Raw genomic sequence first — 23,152 nt, forward strand, 5'->3', positions numbered from 1 at the left:
TTGAAGAGTGTGCCAAAGAGCTGCATCCAGATTGTTAACTGGGGCAGGTTACAGGCATCATACAATGCTACTGTTGAAACAGCTCCACTGAAAGCCAGTTTGTTTCTGGGCACAATTCAAAGTGCTGGTTATGGCCTATAAAGCCTATATAGCTCAGATCCAAGTTATTTAGTAGATCATATCTCCCTGTATGAGCCACACCGGGCTTTGAGATAATCACAGCATGGTTAGTGGGGACATGAAAGAGGGGTGGCTGCCCCTAGACTCTGAAGCTCCCTTCCGCAGGATAAAACCTTTTTATTCAGTCAGGCTTTTAAAACAATAAGTTTTAAAAGAATAGGCCAGGGGGTTCTGTATGGTTTTAACTGAACTTTTTCAGAGCTTTTCTCTTTCTAAACTGCATTTTATTCATTTATTGTGTGATCTGTTTTAATGCTGTAATAATTCGATTCAATGTTAATGCTCACTTTTTGTATATTTTTAATTCTACTAGTATTCTTTTAAATTGGGAGCTACTTTTACTCCCAATTTGGGGAGGAAAGCAAAATATTAATAAATAAATTCCGAATAAAACATTTTAGATTAACATAATCACTGCAGGTAACTGAGAATGCACAACTTCTGGCTGGTTTCACCCAAAAACGTAACTAAGAATTGTGCACACTTGAGAAAGAAATGTGTTTTGCGGAGAACACTACAATTCATCACATGGACAGGGCATCCCCAAGTCAATAGATATTAAATAAGAAATGCTGAGTGGCCGTAGTAATGAAGCAAAATACAGTGAGACCTTGTTATCCACTGGGGTTTGGTTCCAGGATTCCCTGAGGATAACAAAATCCATGGATGCTCAAGTCCCATTAAATATAATGGCACAGCAAAATGGTGTCCTTTATATCAAAATGAAGGTTTGCTTTTTGGAATTTTTACTTTTTTGGAATATTTTCAAGCTGTGGATATAAAATAATCAGTGGATAAGGAGGGCTAACTGTATATTAAACAGGGTGAATTGTTGCATAGGAAGTCTACCTAATATCACCTGGTTTTCCCCCTATTAACAGGGAATATAAACCTATTTCCCTATGACTCTTTATGTATACAGGTTTGAGAATAATGAGCTTTCAGAGTCTGGTGATAAAGAATATGAAGGTATCAATCAAGGTACTGCTTTAGAAAGACAGTAAATCTACAACTAATGGCATAGAAGAATGATATGACAAAAAGCCTCCCTGGTAGAGAACACATTCCAATATTCTAAGGGGGCTGGGCGGATAAACACAGCAACTCAACAGAACTAAATGTCTCCGTTTTTTGTTTATATTTAGATTATATTTGATTTGGGTCTACACAACCTTTGGGCTGTGTATAGGCAACGTGCAATAGTATATGCTCAAATCATAAATGGCATCTTATTTCTTCAGAACTCAAAAAAAAATAGCTCAACTCTTCTTCATTGCTCAGGGGGGGGGGGAGGAACCAAATACATGCAGTCACCAACATGGGGGCACATTTTTCCTGTCAAAGGCACCCAGGGAAGTGTCTATTTACAATGTGCTACTCAGTGGTAATGATGCTATTGAGAGATCATGGGACTTGCAATCTACTCAAATCTGTAATGCAACAGATTTCCAACCTTTGAAATTGTTTTACCACTCAGGTATTTTCATCAAATATAATTTTAAAATTAATACCACTTGTGAAATAAGAAAGGATTTTTTTTCATTTTAGTAGTCCAAAGGTACTAAGAATCAGTCAAGAGGCACTAAAATTGTAATGATTTTATTATTAAGCACAGGTGAAAAAACATTCTCCAGATTTTGCAAGCAATTAAACTCCAGGCTTCAGTGAGAAGATCTTATTGCTACATCGTAACAATCACACTATAATGTATGTTTCAAAGCCACAAGCTGTGTAAGCATATGTTAAATCTGCAAGCCTCTTTCTATCAGGCTCTTGTTTACCACACTTTGTCCCTTAACACAACACAGTTTCACATGTCTCCTACTGAGGCTTGCTATACTGATGGGCTTCTTCCTACATTCCTTCTTACTGTGCCAGTTCAATGGCTGCTTATTTTCATCCTGAGGTTTCCAGAAGCGATCTTTAAACATTCACACACTGACCATCCAGCTGAACTATAAATTCAATCATGCCTATTTTACATGGCTGCTAGAAACTGAAGCTATATTAATAATCACTTTCCACCACTTGATTTGCATATGTATTACAGCAGAGGTAATAGAAACACTCTTGTCTATCAGATCTCCTATAGTTTTAATTACAGCATTTTAGGGGAAGTAAAAATAGCATTCAACCATGACAGAATTCAGTTATGCAGCATCTTGCATGTACATTTTAGGGTCTTTTTTAAAAAAAAACTCATCATGATGAAATCCTAGATAGCTTCAGCAACTATCAGCTTTTTTACTAATATCATACTTCTACACAAACCACAACAGAAACATTTCATTATGCTCTAGTTTATGAAGTGCATATTGCAAGACACCTGTGAAGCAATGAAGGCCTGAATCAACTGACACAAAGAGACATCTGCAAGACTTGATAAGTTGCTAAACACTTTCCTTATGGTTTTATCAAGATAAAATTCTCCTCTCTAAAAATTATAAGTGGTTAGTGGTTAGTATGACATAATTTCTCACCATCTCCTCATTCCCCATGGAAATCTGTTTTACTCACATTTGGCACCCTTACCCAGGAATATTCTCCTCTTGGAACTAAGCAGAAGCACCACCTAAGGAACCTCAGCAGCCTCAGTCTCTTCCATTCATTCATTCCAACTACCTCTCAGTCAACCAGCTCCTCCAGTTTTATTCTAAGTGGGGGATGCATGGATTAAGAACAAGGCATGTTGGTAAAATGGTTGGGCAGGAAAACATGATTAGTTCTGTGTGTGAAACAGAGTGTGGAAGAAACAGGTTGCAGTTATCTATGAAAAGACACTTTACAGCAGATGTTCAGCTTCTTTCTCCCGCATATGTTTCCCCTTCTCCAGATCTTTTTCTGCTTTGCACACAAATGTCCTTGTTCTTGTATGTGAAATGCTGGGAAGCAGGCTTCTGACTTTGATGCAGTTTCAAGATCCTCTCACTCTCCAGAATCATTCATCTTCCATCACTTCCCATCTACTTCAATCACTTCAATATCATTATTATTATTATTATTATTATTATTCATAATAAGTCTCGTGGTAACTGAAGTTTTATTTTGTTTTGTTATATACTTCTAAGTTAGCAACCTATATACAGTATAAGTACTTAGAAACTGTTAGTCTGGTTTCAACTGAAGTCATAGGCCTAAGAATGTCTTGACAAGCAATCTAATTACACAGCCACTTACTGGGAAGATGCATATTGCTGAGCTTCACTATTATTAAGCTCTATAACAGAACTGTATCACTGAGCATAATATAATTTGCTACCCTTAAAACCTACAACAAAGAACTGTGTTCTTGACCTTTAAAATGCAAATACTAATTGGTTCCCTTTGATGATTCTGTTGTCCAGCTCTGTTAGTGGAGAAACAGGGCCTAACAACTGAACTCTTTTTTTCCACAGTAGCCCAGATTTGTACTTCTACATGCATATCAATCCATTTTATAACTATTCAGTAGGTAATTAGCATGGGTCTCCTATGGAAAGCCATGTTTTGCATCTTGATCTGGTTGATAGATCTCTGGATTCTAGAAATGTGCAGACTTGATCTTGCAAGCCTACGAAGCATGCGACTCTGATGTCTTACAAGAAATTAAAATTAATTTCATTTCAAAAGACAGATGTATACCAACTCAAGACTTATTGCATTCATTCTATTAAATTCTAGCGGGCTAATAGAGGCCATAATGGTGTAGCAGTTTGAGTGTTGCACTAGGACTCTTGGAGACCAGCTAGAATTTAACATAGGGGAGGAACAGACAGCTCTTTAAAGCCACCACCCGGATGGCTTGAGAGCACAATGTTTATACGTGTTCTGAAGCTGCCCTGAAGCCGCCCCGAAGTCGGACAGCCACCGAGAGGAGGGCGGCTTCAAGAGACTCCTGCAGCATGGCGTTTACATGCTGTACGCCGCCAGAGTATCTTGAAGTCGTCTTCAGACTTTGGCAGAGCTGCAAAAGCCAGCATTTTTCCAGCTCAAAAAGGAGCAAATCTTCTCCACTCTTTTTTGGGACAGTTTCAAGGCAGATTAGGGCCACAGTATGTGGTTGCCACAACCTCAATTCATCTTTGGAAAGGGTCACTTCAAAAGCCGCCCCTTCTTGCTGGTCTGTTATGGCCTTTAGATGAGCAATATTAAAGAGCCATCGTTGGATAGGCTGGAAGCTTTTTTCCCTTTATTTATTCTGTATTATCATTCCTTTTCTTAGTTATATTTGGTTAGTTAGTAGTGTTTTTTCCTTGCATCTTTTTTAGGCATAGACATGTAGTATGCATTTATCGATTTAATAAAACTATTTTTTTTAATGACAGATAAGAACACCACAACTGCTGGCGACCAGAAATCCAAGCCTGGACACAAGTTGTTTACCTGTGAAATCATGTAATATTTTATTGTTATAATTTTATTGGTATGTAAAGGCCACATAAATTGTGGCAAAAATATTGATTAAACTGTCTATATGGCCTGTAGATTAGTTGTAAGATGCAAGTTAAGGTCTTTAAGGTTTTCCACTATCAACAAAACTATATTTGCTGTTAAAGAAAATCTGACTCTGACACATAGCTCTAGGCACAGGCTCTTACTTAATGTTCACCACAGTGGTATGCCACTTCCTGCCTCAAAACCAGAAGAAATGGGCCACAGAGATTCATGTACTGAAAGGTGCAGCCTTAAAAAAAGCAACGGAACGTAGCTTGTAGTATTGACAAATTTAAAAAGTAAATAATTATTATTTTTGTTTATGACTTGTTATTCTCAATTAGCCACTGAATTTAAAAGCTACAATGGACAGACTCAGGTAGAATTAGTACGAGAGCTATTTCTGAAGTATGCTTTAAGTTGAAGATGATTTGATCCACCCAGGATGTATGTCTATCCTGCGCAAGAGTCAACTAACCTGGAGTAATTTCTCATCTTACTCTATACAGATTGTTTTGAACCAATTATATATGTTACATATTTGTAATTAGAATATGTAATCGAAGAGCTGGTTCATATACTTGAAACCAGGTTATATACCAGAAACATACGTATTATATCCTCCACGGTATCAGTGTCTGAATTAAGGCAACCAAGCTTTTTTGTTTGTTTCATCCAAAGAAACCTGCCTATACACTCCCCAGGGTTGTGCATAAAGAGAAAGGTGGGAAGGACATTTAAAAAAAATAAGCAAGCCAGCCTGCTTTTCTGCTTGTGCCTCCATCAAGAAGGAAGTTATAAGACAGTTTGGGCCTTTGATTATAAACTATTACATCTTATGCACACCTTTTCTGACAATGGCTACTTAGTGTAGTTGCAAAGCAAAATAGAAGCACATTCCCCAAATCGGTTTCACCAATTCAAACTTCTCCAAAGATGTACAATACTATATAACAATAAAATTGTAGTGCAGATCCATAACAAAGAAAATGTAGTACTTTAAACAGCAACACCTCAATCTCATCCTATTTGCATATCAAGAGATGCTTTAAACACATATAGACAATGAGAACTGCCATTTTTTATTTCTATCAGAGTAACTATAAACTCCATAAGTAAACTTTTTACTGAACACAAATAACTGACATTAGCTAGTTTTTTTCAAAGAAAAACAGGGAACATTAGTTTAAAAGTATCCTAATTAGACTACTAATGCCTGCTAAATCTGTCCAGTATATACTGAAAACATTAGATGCTTGAAGTATTTGCACAACGCAAATCTGCTACAAATCCGATCTTTTTGCCTCTGCCTCCTTAAATCCCTTTAATGATAATGCTTTGTCCCTACAGGGCAGTTTCTCACAAGATATAGTTTCCCATACAGAAGTCATTTCTCCATGGAAGTCAAGCAGAAATGAATGTATTATATGAGTAATTCATCTAGTAAGAGACAGTCATACCGTACCTAAAATATTACCAGATGCAGCGGCAGTTGACAACCACCTACTCAGCTGTAGTCCTCCACATGCTGCTAGACTGCAATTCCCATTAGCCCTAGCCAGCGTAGTCTACAGTGAGAAATTATGCAACTGCAGTTTCAAACAATCTGGAAAGCTATAACTACCTATCCCTTTCAGACTTTTTTATACTGTGGAATATCCAGAACCAACATGTGCTACAAGCACTATGACTACAAAAGGACTGCAAGTTCCTGAAGAATAGCAAATCCTATCCTTAACTTCTAGAATAACTATCTCGCAGTGTGGGGCAGACTACCATGATAACATCATAGGTAGTTATTCCTTCAAGAGTGCTTTAGTTGCATGGCAAGGGGTTCGACTAGACGTGTTTTGTTGTGGTCCCTTCCAATTCCATGCTTCTTTGATTCCATGACGGCCTTTAACATCAATATGATGCCTCCGCTCCCTCAATCCCATTTTAAGTTGTCCACTCTGAAGACATGTTACTCTTGTGTGTGCTTTTTTTTAGTTGTGAGGTTCTGAACCCACCTTCTGTTGTTCTTGAACAGAAAGCTGTCTTTAAATAAAATGGGGGCTTCACTATCCAGAAAATTTATTCTCCAATGAAGGGATAGATCTGATCCCCTATATAATGCACAGTCATCACCGTATGTATCTGCAGATGCCACAGAGAGTGAAGCACTGGAAAAATGCCATGTTGGCCCAGCAGGAGAGAACCTTTACCCCAAAAGCATATTTAATTGGAAGAATCCCCCGAGATCAATCAATTTCCCTCTAGAGGGAGAACTTTACATTTTCTGAGCTCAAGGAATGAAAAAAGTAAACCACCTTTTTTATGTCAATAGCATTATGATTTTCTTAGTCCAGCAAGAAATGTATAACTCTTACAAAATAACTAGAGCGCTGATGCATTCTGAGCATCAGCTATCCCACAAACTGACCCTTTTTAAACTTAGAAAGTAAAAGCATCCAAGATTTTACATCACAGGAAGGAGAACGGGTTTTTAAAGCAGCATTGTGAGAAGTGATGAGATTGTGTTTTGCTCACATAGGGCTAATTTATAACCTATGGCAGGGAACACTGAAATCGTCACATCATTTATTTCAATATAACATTGCACTGTTTTGTATTTAGCTATGGATGTAACTAAAACTAATAATAATTTAGAAATAGTCTCCTTTTCTCTATATAGTTTGTTTCTTTTAAACATATAGACCCTTTTAGTTTTTCTATCCATGTAAGTACAAAACTGTAGCCTCCAATACTGGATGGTGAGTCAGAAAATGAAGGTGCTACAAGTATTCTAAGGTATCCATCTTCCTCACCAAGAGATACGTCCTCTAAGGTGCTAGGATTTAGTGTCTGTACCTGGCATGGGACCAAGGAGAAAAAATCCTGTTACTCTGCTGACCACAATGCTGCCCATTAATCTCCCAACCTGAATTGGCTAAAGCGTCACACCACTCCATTGGAACTGACTGAGAGACTTCAAAAAGATCAGCTCAAAAATTCATAGCCATCATGACAACCATGGACCTGGTTCAATGTATTATTGGCCCAACATTTTGAGGAAAATACATCTGAACTCACTTTTAAATAAGTGTGAAACCAGGTGCCTGGACTGAGGAAGATTACTAAGACCGACAGACATGTTCAGACCACTTCCTGCTAAAGCTTAGATTGACAGAAGCCATTTTCCATCAGAGATAGGATGTGCCAGTTAAGTCAGCCTACCCCTCACTACTTGTGGAATCCAAAGGATTCCTTAATTATGTTAAGAGGTTTCCAGAAGACATTGGGTCCATACAGACAGGCCAAAATAAAGCTGCTTCGGGTTACTTTGGAGGTATACTGTTTAAATTATGCATGCGTCCTAAGAGTCCTGAAGCCGCACCAAAGCCACGCTTCAGTCTTATTAAAATCTGACCCTCCTTATGAAACTGTAAAACTGTGAATATAATTCATAATACAGCTATTGTAAACGAGTCCAAATCACCATCGAGACTGATTTTATGGGATCAGTTTTAATTGATGAAGCCTCAGAGAAATGACAAAATGCTTGGAAGGGTATTCCTGACTTCTTATATTATTGACACTTGCACATCTTGACTGTTAACAAGTTCCTGGATGTGGCATGATGGATGCAAGAGATAATAAATACAGCCTGCCCTTCATATGCATAGGATATCCGTTCTGCCCTCAGTCCCCATGGATAAAAAAAGTGGACCTCAAGCCCCATTGTGCTTAATGGCAGGTGCTCCACTGAATCCACAATTTCTTTCTAAGCAGGCATAATGGTGTTCAATACACCTGAAACATCAAATTTTTCTAAATCAAATTATTCTCCATGTTATTTGACACTTAGCACAAACCTCTGAGTGAGGCAGCAGAGGTAGGCTGGTGTTTCCCCAGCTCCAGGTGTCCCTGTAACCCCAGTTAGGTAAGACAATGCAGATCTTGATTCGGCAGCAAGCTAGAAAAGGACTAATAAATTTATAAACTACCTTGGATCCTATGCTGGGAGGAGGGCAGGACATAAAATAAGTATGTTCAGTCCCAACAAGACAGTGCTTTATGGCTTGTGGTTCCTAGAGTTTGGATGTACAGCATGTTCTAGACAGGTTCCCATTTGTCTTGAATGATGGGATGCATGAACTGGGAGATGTCCTACATCCAGCTTCATCATTGGCAATCCAAGAGACCTTTGTCACTGGGCATCCAGGCTATTCAAAGTGCCTATTACTAGCATCACCTTGTTTGCCTGCACAGGGAAAGCCTGATCCCAGTGACTCACATTTTGGCAAGCTTTCAATTAGATTATTGTGATGCACTGCATGCAGGGCTAAACTTACTGGAATATTGGGGTGACAATCACATAGACCTAGAGCATTTATGTTCTGAGGAATCTCCTAAGAAACATGGGAACTCATGTGCCTGTTTGTAAGATTGTGTCAGGAGTCAAACACAGGGTGAAACTTAAAAAAGAAGAGAGAGCTGTAGGCTGAAATGTCTACAGGTTGATTCTGTCATCACCCCAATGTCTAAGGCTGTTTCATTCACACAAACACTTCTTCAGTTCAGAGGACAATTTGGGATACAACTCTTTTTATGTAGACCAGAGAATTTAAGAACTCGCAAAGGAACCTAAAATCGCTTGGCTTTGGGTGAACTGTGCCCATATTCCTTAAAAAAGAAAAAGATTTAGAATATTTTTTCAGTGTTGTCAAAGACCCAACAATAAAAAGAGACCTAGGGATGCTAGGAGGTGAGAAACTATATCTAATTGATAGTTTGTTGTTTTCAAATGGAATATATTGTATAAGCCATCTCAAGTTCTCCCTCTTCAATGGAAAGGGGGGAAATGTCAGTATAAATATTTAGATTTACTACTGTAAAATGTTAACACTTCCTGTTTTAAAATCCTTCTATCAATTTATTCCGCATCGTAATGGATTACAGTAAGTCCTGCTACAGTCATACATTCAAACTATGACAGCATACAGAAACAGATTCAGAACTACAATTCAAAGTAAGATTCTTGGAGAAATCTAGCATCTAGCAGTAAGTACAAACTGTTACTTAGCAATATAGTATTATCCATGATGTCATTCTCAGAATCAGATTGAAGGGCTCATATTTGCTTAGAAATAGTCATCAGTAGCTCTGGTCTCTCCTTGCACTCCATTTCCTCACATAGTTTTGTCTTCACAAACACCTCTTTGTCAAGCTGCATTAAAACGGGCTCCTTTGTCACTTCATGTAAAAATGCATGCATTTCATATCAGTCATGAAAGGTGCATACATATATAAATCACCAGCTTTTCATTTAATATATGCATGAGTAGAGAGAAGAAAGCCATTTTTTCTGCCTGCATACACCACAAAAGAAAAAAGAAATGTGCATATTTTTGCAGCCAGGTAGCAATACAAAATGTTTAGAAGAAACAGAGCACTTCAGCACCTAACTAAATATCTTTTTTAAGACACCTATGAAACTGCCATCCAAAAACAACAAAACAGCAATACCTTTATTGGACGAACCAAAAAGGCACAAAATACATCATGCAAGCATTCAAAGCAACACTGGTTTCTTCATCAGGCAAAGGTGCTAAAAAAAAACATACAGGAGAAGAAAAACCTGAGATTGTCGTACTTTGGACAAGTCATGAGTAAAATGAAGGCAGTAGAAAAAAGAAGACTGTATTACAAATGGATAGACTCAATCAAGGAAGCCACAGCCCTGAGTCTGCAAGATCTGGAACAAGGATGTTGATGATAGGATGACTTGAAGGTCTCTCTTTCATAGGGTCAACATAAGCCAAAGTCGACTTGATGGCACAAGTGGTTAGGTTTTTAATTTGCCTTGCAGTAGTCATAAATCCTGCAAACATATCTAGGAGTAAGCCCTTTGCTCCTGCGCAAATATGGATAGGACTCACCATCTATTTGGGAACAGCCTGCATAACAAGAGTTTGCTCAGTCCAGCAAAATCATTTGTTTTCTTAGGGGCTTAACATACAGGGGACAATTGGAAGTAAAACAGTGATTAACCCATCATAATCGCGCAACTGTGCTAATGGTTTTCATACAATGTCAAGATGAAACGTGATTGAAGTGTGATTATCCCATGAATAACCAGGCAAGAAACAGCAACAAACCATTCATGGAATAATGGTTCTTGTGTTAATTGCAATTTTTACGGGTAATTCGCCCAATCCCCCCCCCCCCCCCGGTGATAAACTCCTTAGTTAAAGGTAAAGGTATTCCCCGTTGACAAAGTTGTCACGTTGTGTCCAACCACAGGGGGCAGTGTTCATTTCCATTACTAAAGCTGAAGACTTAGCATTGTCAGGGACTGCTCTGTGATCATGCGGCCAGCATGATTGCACAGAACCTTCCCACTGGAGTGGTACCTATTTATCTGGTTGCATTTGCATGCTTTTGAACTGCTAGGTTGGCAGAAGCTGGGCCTAGCGATGGGAGCTCACCCCATCATGCGGCACCCAGGCCAACCTGCCAATCTTGCAATCAACAGAGTCAATGTCTTAAAACACTTGAACAGTTTAATATAGCTAAGGCAAATTCATAGGTCCAGACTCCTTTGGCTTGGTTTGCTTAAGTTAATGTGAGGACTGTAACACCACCCAGCTATTACCCAAATGAAAAATACGCGATAATTTTAAGTAGCATGTTGGTAACGGAGATCTTTTTTTCCCAGCAAACCCTGGGGAAAATAATAATTACCAGCAGCCAATCTATAATTCATTCTTCCCCAGCAAATTGCCACCCTGAGGAACAAGTTTTATTCACATGGCACATTCCCAATCATCTGCCAACTTCACCGCGATTCAGGTATCTTTTCTATTATTACCAATTTTAGCCATCTAACTCATACCATGCAGCTTAACAGTAAGTAACAAAGGACCAAACAGAAAAATAACTTTTAAAAAAAAATAGACAAAAACTATTTGGAGGAGAGGCCTCAATGTGCATAGCTGGCTAAAACGTTATCTATCTGAGACTGTGTATATCTCTGAAGACAACGCTTCCTTAACTTTCTGCAATCCTCAGTGAAATCCTCCAAGGCAATGGCATCAGAGGGTGATGGAAGCAGCTCCCTTGCTACAGCACTCCACATTTTCAGAAAAGTCTGATCAAAAATTCAATTATCTACAGGTCAAAATGCCACAAACCACTCTTTCCTTATGATTAAAAGCAGAAACTAAAAAAAAAAAAAACCTGAAAGTCTACCAGTTCTCAACAAGCTCAGTTTTAAAAAAAGGATCTTACTCATCCTGTGTCTCTGCTACAAAGGAAAGCCTTCTGTCGAGTCTGAACCACAAAGCTATTGTATATAAGGGGCACCATGGTGAAGCCATGCACCGAACAGATGAACTACAGAAGCTCTCTGAACATGCCAGGAAGATTGAATATCCATTTGACAGAACTGGTCATTCGAGAGCATAAATGGAACAGAGAGCATCCTCTCATTTTGCCATTTTAAATGTGCTCTTCCTTCAGCTTTTTAAAATTACCATAATTTCTCAGTGCATATATGGCTAGAAAAAACAAAGGCATGTTAGAAGCCACGGTTAAGCTAAAACCTTAGGAAAAGAAGATACAGTGCAGATATACTGGAATTACATTTATTTACAACTGGGAGCCATTCCAAGGTTTGAGACTGTGTATGATCACTATCACAGCCCAGGCTAATCTCCGGTACAGAAACGCGCTACAGAAACAAATTGTTTAAAGCCCCATGTAATACTGCAAGAGAGATGGGGGAAATCTGCCCTCCTTTTCTCCTGTTTCAACACGTGAAGTCCAGAAAGCTCAGATTTACTAACCTATGTTAATAAATGCCGGACTCTGATAGGTGCTTGAGCAAATATAATTCACAGATATGTTAAAAGAAATGTAAGTGGGTACCAAGAAATAGATGCAGCTTCACAGTTTCAATCTGAAGCATCACCACCTACATTGAGGTTTTAGCCACATCCTATTTCTCCCTTAGTGAGCATGGAAAGCAAATCATAATTATGTCATCATTTGTGGCATCCGCTCCCCCATCCAACACCATGCTTTTGGCCATCAAGTGGTCAGCCTTTCTTCTTTTTTCTTTTTGGCTGTTCTCTAATTCCTATTGAACTGTATCACCATCCAATATAATGAGACTGCACACCAAGTCCTAATGCAGACATGAACAACAGCACCTCTTCCGTGTGAGAAAGAAAACTGGGGTGAAGAAGAAGATGCTACCTAAAATACATGGAGCACAGATACTAGGCTGACAGGCTTTCCTTTGGATCCCTTCTCAAATGCCAAAGGATTATTTCAGCCTACAGTATGTTCTTCCAGAAAATAAAGTCTCCAGGCAGGAACAACCCACCTAGGCACACAGTCAGGGCTAAGGCTGTTAGGCTGTGTCCACACTGCAGACATAATTTGGTTTGAGACTGCTTTAAGTGCCATGGCTCCTCCATGCTGGGGAATACTGGGAACTGTAGGCTGTTGTGGCACCAGAGCTCTCTCTGACAGGGAAGGCCCAATGTCCCACAAAATTATAATTCCCAGAATTCAATAGCAATCAGCCATCAGAGTTAAAGTGGGGTCAAACTGGATTATCTATCTTTGCAGTGTGGATACAGCCCAAGTCACAGCTGGAGCCTTGAACCTCAAGTGTACTTTGACATCGCCTCCAAAAGTGTGGCCAGATCACCATTCCAGCAACAACAACAAAAAGGGGGGGGGGGCAGTCTGGTACCTTAGGAATCTGAATTACTTGCTCAACTAGTATTATTGGGAATGCAATGGAAAAGGTAGGGGGACGTCCATCCGTTGTGGCCATCATCTCCTGAGAAACATGCGGATCCTCTTCCCAGCCCCAAGCCTTCAGACAAGCCAGCCCTCCGTCTCCACGGACTCAACTAGCCACGGTTTGGGAAATATTCCCAAAACAGATGGATGCCCAAAGAAAACAAACCTGGATTTTGCCCTTTGATTATTAGAAGGGACACTCTTTTCGTGCTCCACTGTGCATCATGGGACTTGAGCCTCCAGAGATTGTGGCATCCACAAGGGGTCCTGGGACCAAAGCCCAGCAGACACCAGGGGCCTCTGCACTTCACAGACTTCGTGCATATCTCCAGACCCTGGTTGTTGTTTTTTACCCCAGGCATATTGCTACCAGTCAGGTGTCGCCCATCCTGATGTTACTATCACTATACTCTGCACATATATACATATATATATATATGCACACACACAGAGGCAAGGTGCCGAAATGCAGCCAGCCTCAGCATGGGGAGCCTCTCCCTACCCCCCTAGAGACACACACCCCACAATGCCTGACTCCCTCACGTCCCCCCCTTTTCTTAACCTCTGCATCGGGGCCGCCCCAAAAAGGCTGCGACCTGAGGCAGACCCCAGAAACACACACACACACACACACACACACCCCGCCTCATTCTCTGTCCTCTCCCCCGGACATTCAGGCCGCCCCATTCATCGCAGCCAGGCCTCCAGAGGAGCATCTGAGGCGGTTCTCAGGGAGAAAGAAGGGGGCGAGGGGGTGGGGTGGAGCACACACTCGCACATTGTGACACACAGCCCTTTCTTTGCCCCTGGCGCTGCTCCCTGGGGAGAGTGAGGGAGGGAATAAAAGAGTGCCCCCCACACACACACACACATATATATAGGCTCCCTCCTCTTCCTCCGCCTTGATCTACCTGGATGTAGTTGGTCTCGCAGTACTCGGCCACCCGCTCGAGGTTGGTGTAGCTGTCGAAGAGGGCCCGGCGGCCCCCCGGGATCTCCTCCTCCAGCAGCATCTGCAGCTCCGCCATCTTCACATCCTCCCGCGAGCGCCCCCTTCCTCGCCTCGGCCCCGCCCCTCCCTGCCTCCCTCCCGCAGACAGCCGCCGCCGCCTCCTGAATCTCTAACGGCCTCCTCTCGCGCTCCTGTGTGTGCGCGCGCACGCCGCCCCCGCCCGACGCCCCGCCCCCAACCTCTTTCTATGAGAAGAACAACCGCCCTCTAACAACCTCTCCCTCCTCCTCTGAGTCCTCTCCCGCGCGCCATCCGCCAAACGCCCCGCCCCTTTTCTCTCTCTCTCTCTCTCTCTGTAACGTCCTGCTCCTGCTCTTCCTCTCGCGCTCGTGTGCGCGCGCAGCCATGACGCCCCGCCCCAATCCTTCCCTCGCCCCGCCCCTTTCTCTCTTTCTCTCTCTGAGAGGAACAACTCAGGAGCGTCCTCCTCTTCCTCCAAAGTCCAACTCTCGCGCACGTGCACGCGCGCCGCCGGAAGCCCCGCCCCCTCAACTCCTCTCCCCGCCTCTTTTTTCTCCGTGAGAGAAGAACTCTAGAACGTCCTCCTCCAACGGCCCCCTCGTGCGCGCGCCACCAGACGCCCCGCCCCTTTCTCTCTCTCTGTGAGAGGACCGTCTCTAAAGGTCCGCTCTCGAGCTCCTGTGCGCGCGCTTTCAGACGCCCCGCCCCTCCCTCTCTCTGTGTGAGAGGAGCAACCCTCCTTTACGACCAGTCCACCTCGTAACGGACTAAGAGCAACGGTCTTCACTGCGCAGACGTCAAAGCCCTCAGCTATACACTCGTCCCTCCACGTTCGCTAGAGACACAGGACGCCCGCCAATGTGGAAACGCTGCAAATAACAAAAACACCATGTTTTTACCTGAGAGGACACCTCTCTAGGAATCTCTAGGTCCTCCAGCACAACTCTATGGTCAACGTCTGACAGACACTAACCATAGAACTGCCCTGGAGGAGCTACAAAGGCCTAATGGAGTGTTCTCTCTAGGAATCTCTAGGTCCTCCAGCACAACTCTATGGTCAACGTCTGACAGACACTAACCATAGAACTGCCCTGGAGGAGCTACAAAGGCCTAATGGAGTGTTCTCTCTAGGAATCTCTAGGTCCTCCAGCACAACTCTATGGTCAACGTCTGACAGACACTGACCACAGAACTGCCCTGGAGGAGCTACAAAGGCCTAATGGAGTGTTCTCTCTAGGAATCTCTAGGTCCTCCAGCACAACTCTATGGTCAACGTCTGACAGACACTGACCACAGAACTGCCCTGGAGGAGCTACAAAGGCCTAATGGAGTGTTCTCTCTAGGAATCTCTAGGTCCTCCAGCACAACTCTATGGTCAACGTCTGACAGACACTGACCACAGAACTGCCCTGGAGGAGCTACAAAGGCCTAATGGAGTGTTCTCTCTAGGAATCTCTAGGTCCTCCAGCACAACTCTATGGTCAACGTCTGACAGACACTGACCACAGAACTGCCCTGGAGGAGCTACAAAGGCCTAATGGAGTGTTCTCTCTAGGAATCTCTAGGTCCTCCAGCACAACTCTATGGTCAACGTCTGACAGACACTGACCACAGAACTGCCCTGGAGGAGCTACAAAGGCCTAATGGAGTGTTCTCTCTAGGAATCTCTAGGTCCTCCAGCACAACTCTATGGTCAACGTCTGACAGACACTGACCACAGAACTGCCCTGGAGGAGCTTCAAAGGCCTAATGGAGTGTTCTCTCTAGGAATCTCTAGGTCCTCCAGCACAACTCTATGGTCAACGTCTGACAGACACTGACCACAGAACTGCCCTGGAGGAGCTACAAAGGCCTAATGGAGTGTTCTCTCTAGGAATCTCTAGGTCCTCCAGCACAACTCTATGGTCAACGTCTGACAGACACTGACCACAGAACTGCCCTGGAGGAGCTACAAAGGCCTAATGGAGTGTTCTCTCTAGGAATCTCTAGGTCCTCCAGCACAACTCTATGGTCAACGTCTGACAGACACTGACCACAGAACTGCCCTGGAGGAGCTTCAAAGGCCTAATGGAGTGTTCTCTCTAGGAATCTCTAGGTCCTCCAGCACAACTCTATGGTCAACGTCTGACAGACACTGACCACAGAACTGCCCTGGAGGAGCTACAAAGGCCTAATGGAGTGTTCTCTCTAGGAATCTCTAGGTCCTCCAGCACAACTCTATGGTCAACGTCTGACAGACACTGACCACAGAACTGCCCTGGAGGAGCTACAAAGGCCTAATGGAGTGTTCTCTCTAGGAATCTCTAGGTCCTCCAGCACAACTCTATGGTCAACGTCTGACAGACACTGACCATAGAACTGCCCTGGAGGAGCTACAAAGGCCTAATGGAGTGTTCTCTCTAGGAATCTCTAGGTCCTCCAGCACAACTTTTAGTCAAGATTGACCACAGAGTTGCACTGGAGGAGGACCTAGATATTCCTAGAGAGAACACATTAATCAAATCCATGAATAATCAATAATGTAACAACCACTCTAAATTTATCTTATACCACTGTCCTTTTAGGTTGACAGCACCCTGGGCCTTCTCATCCCACCGCTGCCACCAAAATATGTGATGCACAACCCATCTCTCTCTCTCTCTCTCTCTCTCTCTCTCTCTCTCTCCCTATGATGTCTCAACCCCTCTAAATGTCCAATGTTTAGTAGCGTGTTATAATTTCAAAACTCAGGCCAAGTGCATGTGCAAACAGCAACAAAAGTTTTTTAAAACAGAAAGGTAAAATGGTAACTTGGACACGAAGTCGTTATTGTTGACTTGCTTGGTCATTTAGTTACAGGTTGGTTCTTAAATCTCCCAGTCCTCCAGGACCCATTGAAAAACACTGGCTCCTGTGTGTGTGTTGGGTGCCTTCAAGTCGTTTTTTCCGACTTTTATGGCGACCCTGTCACAGGGTTTTCTCAGCCAGTTCAAAGATATAGCCGTGTTAGTCTGTAGAATCAGTCTGTAAAGAGGTCTTGTAGCACCTTTGCGATTAACTGAAAGAAAGAAAACTCCTGCTGCCAATTTCTCTCTTTCAGTTAGGTCCAAAACACACTGCAGAAATAACCCAGTTTGAGATCGTTTTAACTGCCCTGGCCCAGTAGTAGGGAATCCTAAAAATTGTAGTTTATTGTGGCCTCAGAGTTCTCTGACAGAGAAGGCCAAATGTCTCACAAAACTACAATTTCCCAGGATTCCCTAGCACAGACCCGGGGCAGTTAAAGTGGTCTCAAACTGGGTTATTTCTGCAGTCTGTTTTGGGCCTTATTCTCAAAGGTCCTACAAGATTGCTCCGCATACTTTTTCAGAGGGGATTTGCCAGTGACTTCCCCTGAGGAGGCTGAGAGAGTGTGACTTCTTGCCCAAAGTCACCCAATGGAGTTCCATGGCCAAGGCAGAATTCGAACCCTGGTCTCCAGAGCCACAGTCCAATATTCAGACCCCTAGACCATGCTGGCCCCTTGTTGATAACATAAAATCATAGAATCATAGAGTTAGAAGAGATCACATACGCAGGCCTAGGTTGTGCTACACTTGCTGTGTCAATTTTGGGGACAACACACAACCATCAGGACTGTAATTACAGTGGATCCCAGTAGTGGACTCTGGCCAGATCCTCTCCCACCAGCCCAACTTACTGGTAAGCAACTGCTGGGATCGACAAGGATCTGTTCTTCTGTCGATCAAAAAGTGATCCACCCCTACACAACAGGTAGAAAAACGACCTCTTGTCACAAATCCCCCTCACACCAGAGGTTACTCATGGGAGGGACTGTGGGAACATCAGGCAGCCACTTCTTGATCGGCAGAGAAGGTGACCCCCATCAATCCCAGCAGCTGCTTACTGGTAAGTGAATATCATTATTACAATTATTAGGATTATTTCTTACTCGCCTCTTCCCATGAATCAAGGGGGACGATGCACAACATGCATATCCGCCTGAGGGTGGTGGGAATGGAGTTGTGAATGCAGAACCTCTGCACATGCAATAGTGCTTGAAAGCACTCAGTAGCTGTCCTAACTCATCACTTGGATGAAGAACAAGAGGAGGAGGAGGAAGAAGAAGTGGTGGCAGATTACCAGGAACCTCCAGCTCCTGATCATGGAGCTCTGTCTTTGAATCTGGGGAGCTGGGGGATGAGGCCATGCGGTACCATGCTCCCCAGGAGGAGATGGCAGAAGCCAAAGATGCTGATGACTACATGCACCCATCCTTTGTTGAGAAAGGGAGAGAGAGAGAAAAACGATCTCAAATACTGTTCAGTAGTAAACATAATGTGGCCTTGAAGGAGCTGCCCTTAAATATCCCAGCACTTCCCTAACTGCCTGTCTTATCTTGTTGACCGGCAGTACTCTCTAGCATTCCTGTTTGCTCTTATTTTATTTTAATTAATAGAATTCCTGTTTTCATGACCTTGAGCTGGCTAGTTTTGATCATTCTTATTTACTCCTTACTGGCTTCTTATACTGCCACAGGGACTTCTGGACTGGCTGATGGCCATCCTCATCCTTCTCCCTTCAACTTGCTCAGATAACCTGCAACTACCTGAGGCTCTTGAACTCAAGCCACCTGCTTCTTCAAGCACTTGCTATCTAGTGTATGTATAAGAAAGGTGCATGCAAATGCACATTGCCTATGCACATTGTGCATGACATTTGTACAATGGGCTACTGGCCATGCATATTGATCGCTTATCCACATAAATTGCACTACACATAACTCCACAAATTGTTATTTACACTGATGTAGGATCTTGGCTCCAAGAAGGAAGAGTGCAGCAGAGGGAGTATTTCTCACATAAAGAAATGTGTGCAGGGGGGAAAAAGTAGGATGGGAGAATATAATAATAATAATAATAATAATAATAATAATAATAATAATAGACTGAAGAAAGAGATGGATGGCTGCCTCCCCACTGCCATCGTTTTGTACTTTAAACAACGCCACACTTTTTCCGTTCCCCAAAATTAACCTTTTCCGACTTCTTGACCCCTCAGCACAATTGTTACATGATATAAACTTACACCACAGCCTTCTGGTCTCAGTCAGGTTTAATTCAGTCATTTCTTTTTGTTTTGTTGTTGTTGTTGTTGCTGCTATTTCTAACTTACTTTAATGTGAAAAACATCTGAAATAACAGAATAAAAAAAAGTATATCAAAAGCATGTTTTGTGACACTTCTGGCAGGTCTGTCCTGGCATAAGGCTTTCTGGCTTTATAAAAAACAAATTATGTAAAACTTGATGAAACCAGAAACATTAAGATCCTATTTGTTATTAACATATGTAGCAGTTCGAAGATATAGCCGTGTTAGTCTGTAGAATCAGTCTGTAAAGAGGCCTTCAGAGACAAATTAGATCCAAAAGCTTCCCTGCCCTTGATCCTAACATCAAGCTTTAGCAAAGCCTGTCTGTGATTATCACAGTTAGTACTCCAGTTGCAACCTCATTGTAAGAGTTGGGACAGATGAATAATGCTTTTTAACGTATTTACAGGTTTTAATATTTATAAATAGCTTATTGGCTAATATTTCTAACATAATTGTGTTTTCATTGGTATTTGTTCTTTAATTATGTTGCCAGCTGCCTTGGATGCAGTTCAGGGGGAAAGGCAAGATATAAATCAAATAAATGAAATCCCACCATTGTAACCACCCTGGGAGAGCCAGGGAAGGCAGGCTCTATAGTATCGCCTCTCAAAATGGCTCAGTCTAGAAGACAGTGCCAATTTCAAGGTTGAAATGGTTGCACATGGCATTTTTGTAGGAGCTTAAAGTTTTAAGAGTGAGCTCTCCAGCAATTCGACAGGACTATTCCACTTAGAAATCTTAGCTGGAGTTATCAAATAATTTATTATTATATCAAATAATTTGTACTGTGTAATTTAAGAACTGTATTAGGCCAGGGGGAGGGCTAACAAGCTTTGCACCTGTGCTAAATAGTGTTTGAAGTTTTTATCCAATATGGCTTTTAAAAAGAAACACGTCATATGCTGAGAAAAGCCATAAGAGGTTCTGTTAGGCATGCTGAGGATGACCGTGTATCGCATGGGAGGGACTGGAGGGGAAGGTGTGTGGATAGTTACTACAGAGAGGAGGGAAAATGCAGGGGAGCAGGAGAGGTTAGATAGCTGGGTGACTGTAAGGAAAAGGGACACAAAGAGTATTGGGAGGGAACAGGGAGAAGACTGTAGATGGAGCATCAATTCTTTCAGCGTATAACCTAAATCATTGGTACTCAGAATGGTAATCCATGGATTGACACCAATCCACATGTCTTCAGGTGCTGGTCCCTGTTGCTGGTGGTGGGTCATCAACTCATTTCTGATTTATGGTGACCTTAAGGCAGCCCTCCCATCCAGTTTTCCAGGCTAGATCTTTTGGGGGGTGGGGCTCATTGCCTTCCTCAGAGGCTAAGAGAGACTTGGGTTTTTGTGGCTGAGTGGGGTTTTGAAACTGGGCCTCCTGAAGTCCTAATCCAACTCTAAAATAACTACAACATACTTGCTCTCTGATCCCTGAAGGTGGTGTTAATTGCCACCAAGTCACGTCCAACTTTTGGCGACCCTATGAATGAGAGACCTCCAAGTTTCCCTGCCATCAACTGCCCTGCTCACATCTTCCAGATTGTGGCTTCCTTGATCGACTCTCTTCAATCGTAAATCAATTTTCCTCTTTTCCTATTACTCCCCACTTTACCAAGCTTCCCTGGAGAGCTTCCAGGAACGAGAGAAACAATTACAGCCAAAGATAGCTTAAGAAATACTGGTTTACACTGTTACATGTACATTCAACCTATGTATCATTGTTATGATGGATAGCTTTAGGAGAATTTCCTATCATCTCGACTTTTGTTCATAATTAAAGTATAACAATCCAGCATTTAGAAGTCACTTGATTCCTATGTGGACTATTTCAGGACATGCTTGAGACTACAATACTATACTGTTTTACCCAGGAGTAAGTCCGATTGAATTAAGTAAGTGTTACTCTAAGTGGACATGTAACTCTATTCATTAAAAAATCAGTATGGTTTAAAAGCAGCTAAACAGTTCACTGGACTATGTCCAAAGTTTGAAAACCTGGTTTACATAAGGGACACTGTAAAATTCCTGTTACAGACACTTAGGTAAATAGCATTCTTGGACACAGATATTATCTATCTATAAAAATGTGTACACTGAAATAGCACCACATACTAATAACTGATCTCATATTACGTATTAGTCTTCCTGGATTATAATTTCAAATATTTTGTATACTTAAAAGACATAACATCCCACTGTGCATGTACATTTACATAAGAGTTCAGGGAAGTAAATATAAGTAAACTTATTTTTTTCTCTCCAGAGATACTTCACAAATTGGTTTTCTTAGCATTAAATATCTTTTGAAATGTCTTGATTCACCGTGTGCAGCACGCAGCAGACACTTGTCATATTCTGGTAGATAATGTTGTTTCTTTTGAAACATGGAAGATACGCTTAGTTAAGTAAAGTACAAGGCACTTTCCATAGAGCTGGACTAGATGAGAATGTATTTTTATGTTTATAACTGTATTGTAAAAAGTAATTGTTCAGTATAATGGGAAGAGCAAAGTGTCTTGTGACACCTTAAAGACTATCATGTTTTATTTGGCATAAGCTTTTGTAGATTCCAGCCCATTTCAGCCGATACGTGGAGTGTAGCCTCACTTAGTAGAAATTTATATGTACATTGGGATGGGGAGTGGGAATGAAGGGGACTAGGAATACAAAAGTGATTTTCTAATCAGTGGTCATTTAACAGCTTGCTTTTGCTGTGTGCATTCAAGTTGTTTCTGACTTATGGCAACTATAAGGTGAACCTATCACAGGGTTTCCTCGGCATTTAACAGCTGTTGAGATGAAAAAGACAAACCAACACTGAAGCACAGAAATGGGAAGGAGGCAGAGGATGGAAAATCAGAAATTGCGTGCAGAAAACAAAATGCATCAATGGTGGCACAGAATAAGTATCCCTTAGCATGAATTCCAAAATCCAAAACATTTTGAGCTACGTGCCTGTACTATAATTTGCAAGGCTGGAGAGAGACATAAACTGGAGAGAGATGCGAAGAACTGTAAAATAGTGGGAGGCATGTATTCATGCCAAGCACTAGGTTTGGATTCTCACTATTTTACAGATCCTCCAGCCTCATCATGTCTCCTTTTACATGTTCAAATACAAGTATTAAAGAAAAAACTGAAATAGGGAACACTTCTGTTCCCAAGCATTTTGGATAAGGGATACTCAACCTGTAATGTTAAAAAGTTTATTGATAATACAGATTAACCTGAATAGATCAGATAATTAACATTGTGAGATAAAAGGCTTTGTCTCTATTTAAGCTACAAGATATATAGAACTTAACTTATTGATTAATTCTTGTTAGTTTTTTCACATTGGAATCTGTCCTGGAAGTTGAAGGATGGCCACTGAGGTCAAAAGCATAATGTGCTGCAAGGTTTAAATGTTCCCTTATGGTTTTTGAATGAAGTTTTTGAAGTCTGTTTTGTATCCTTCCTTTTTCTTTTCTTTTTGTAACAGAAACTGGCCCTTGTGCCCTATGTAGAATGCAGTGTAAATCAGATTGGAGGTACATCCCAAAGTAATGCAACCAAATATTAAAACCATACAAATTCAAATTTTGGGGGGGGGGGGGATAGGATGCCTGTATTCATTACTTTTTCAGTAAATGTTACCTATTTGTCATCAGATTTAATGG

At 41.8% G+C, this 23,152-nt stretch overlaps 1 protein-coding gene across 12 annotated transcripts in view; it reads right to left on the reverse strand.

Annotated features, from left to right (window-relative positions):
* LOC149313572 (abl interactor 2) overlaps positions 1–14,445 on the reverse strand; it is a 61,400-nt gene extending 46,955 nt beyond the window's left edge. For all 12 annotated transcript variants that reach the window (XM_089519361.1, XM_089519356.1, XM_089519360.1 and 9 more), the window contains exon 1: positions 14,304–14,445. In XM_089519361.1, coding sequence (XP_089375487.1) covers positions 14,304–14,420 — 117 coding nt within the window. In that variant the 5' untranslated portion in view covers positions 14,421–14,445. The remainder of the gene's footprint in view (positions 1–14,303) is intronic.
* Positions 14,446–23,152: the final 8,707 nt, after the last annotated feature.

Source organism: Sceloporus occidentalis, unplaced genomic scaffold (genome assembly GCF_023333645.1).
Source record: "Sceloporus occidentalis isolate IW3139 unplaced genomic scaffold, rSceOcc1.0.p SCAF_4, whole genome shotgun sequence".
Lineage (NCBI taxonomy): Eukaryota > Metazoa > Chordata > Lepidosauria > Squamata > Phrynosomatidae > Sceloporus > Sceloporus occidentalis.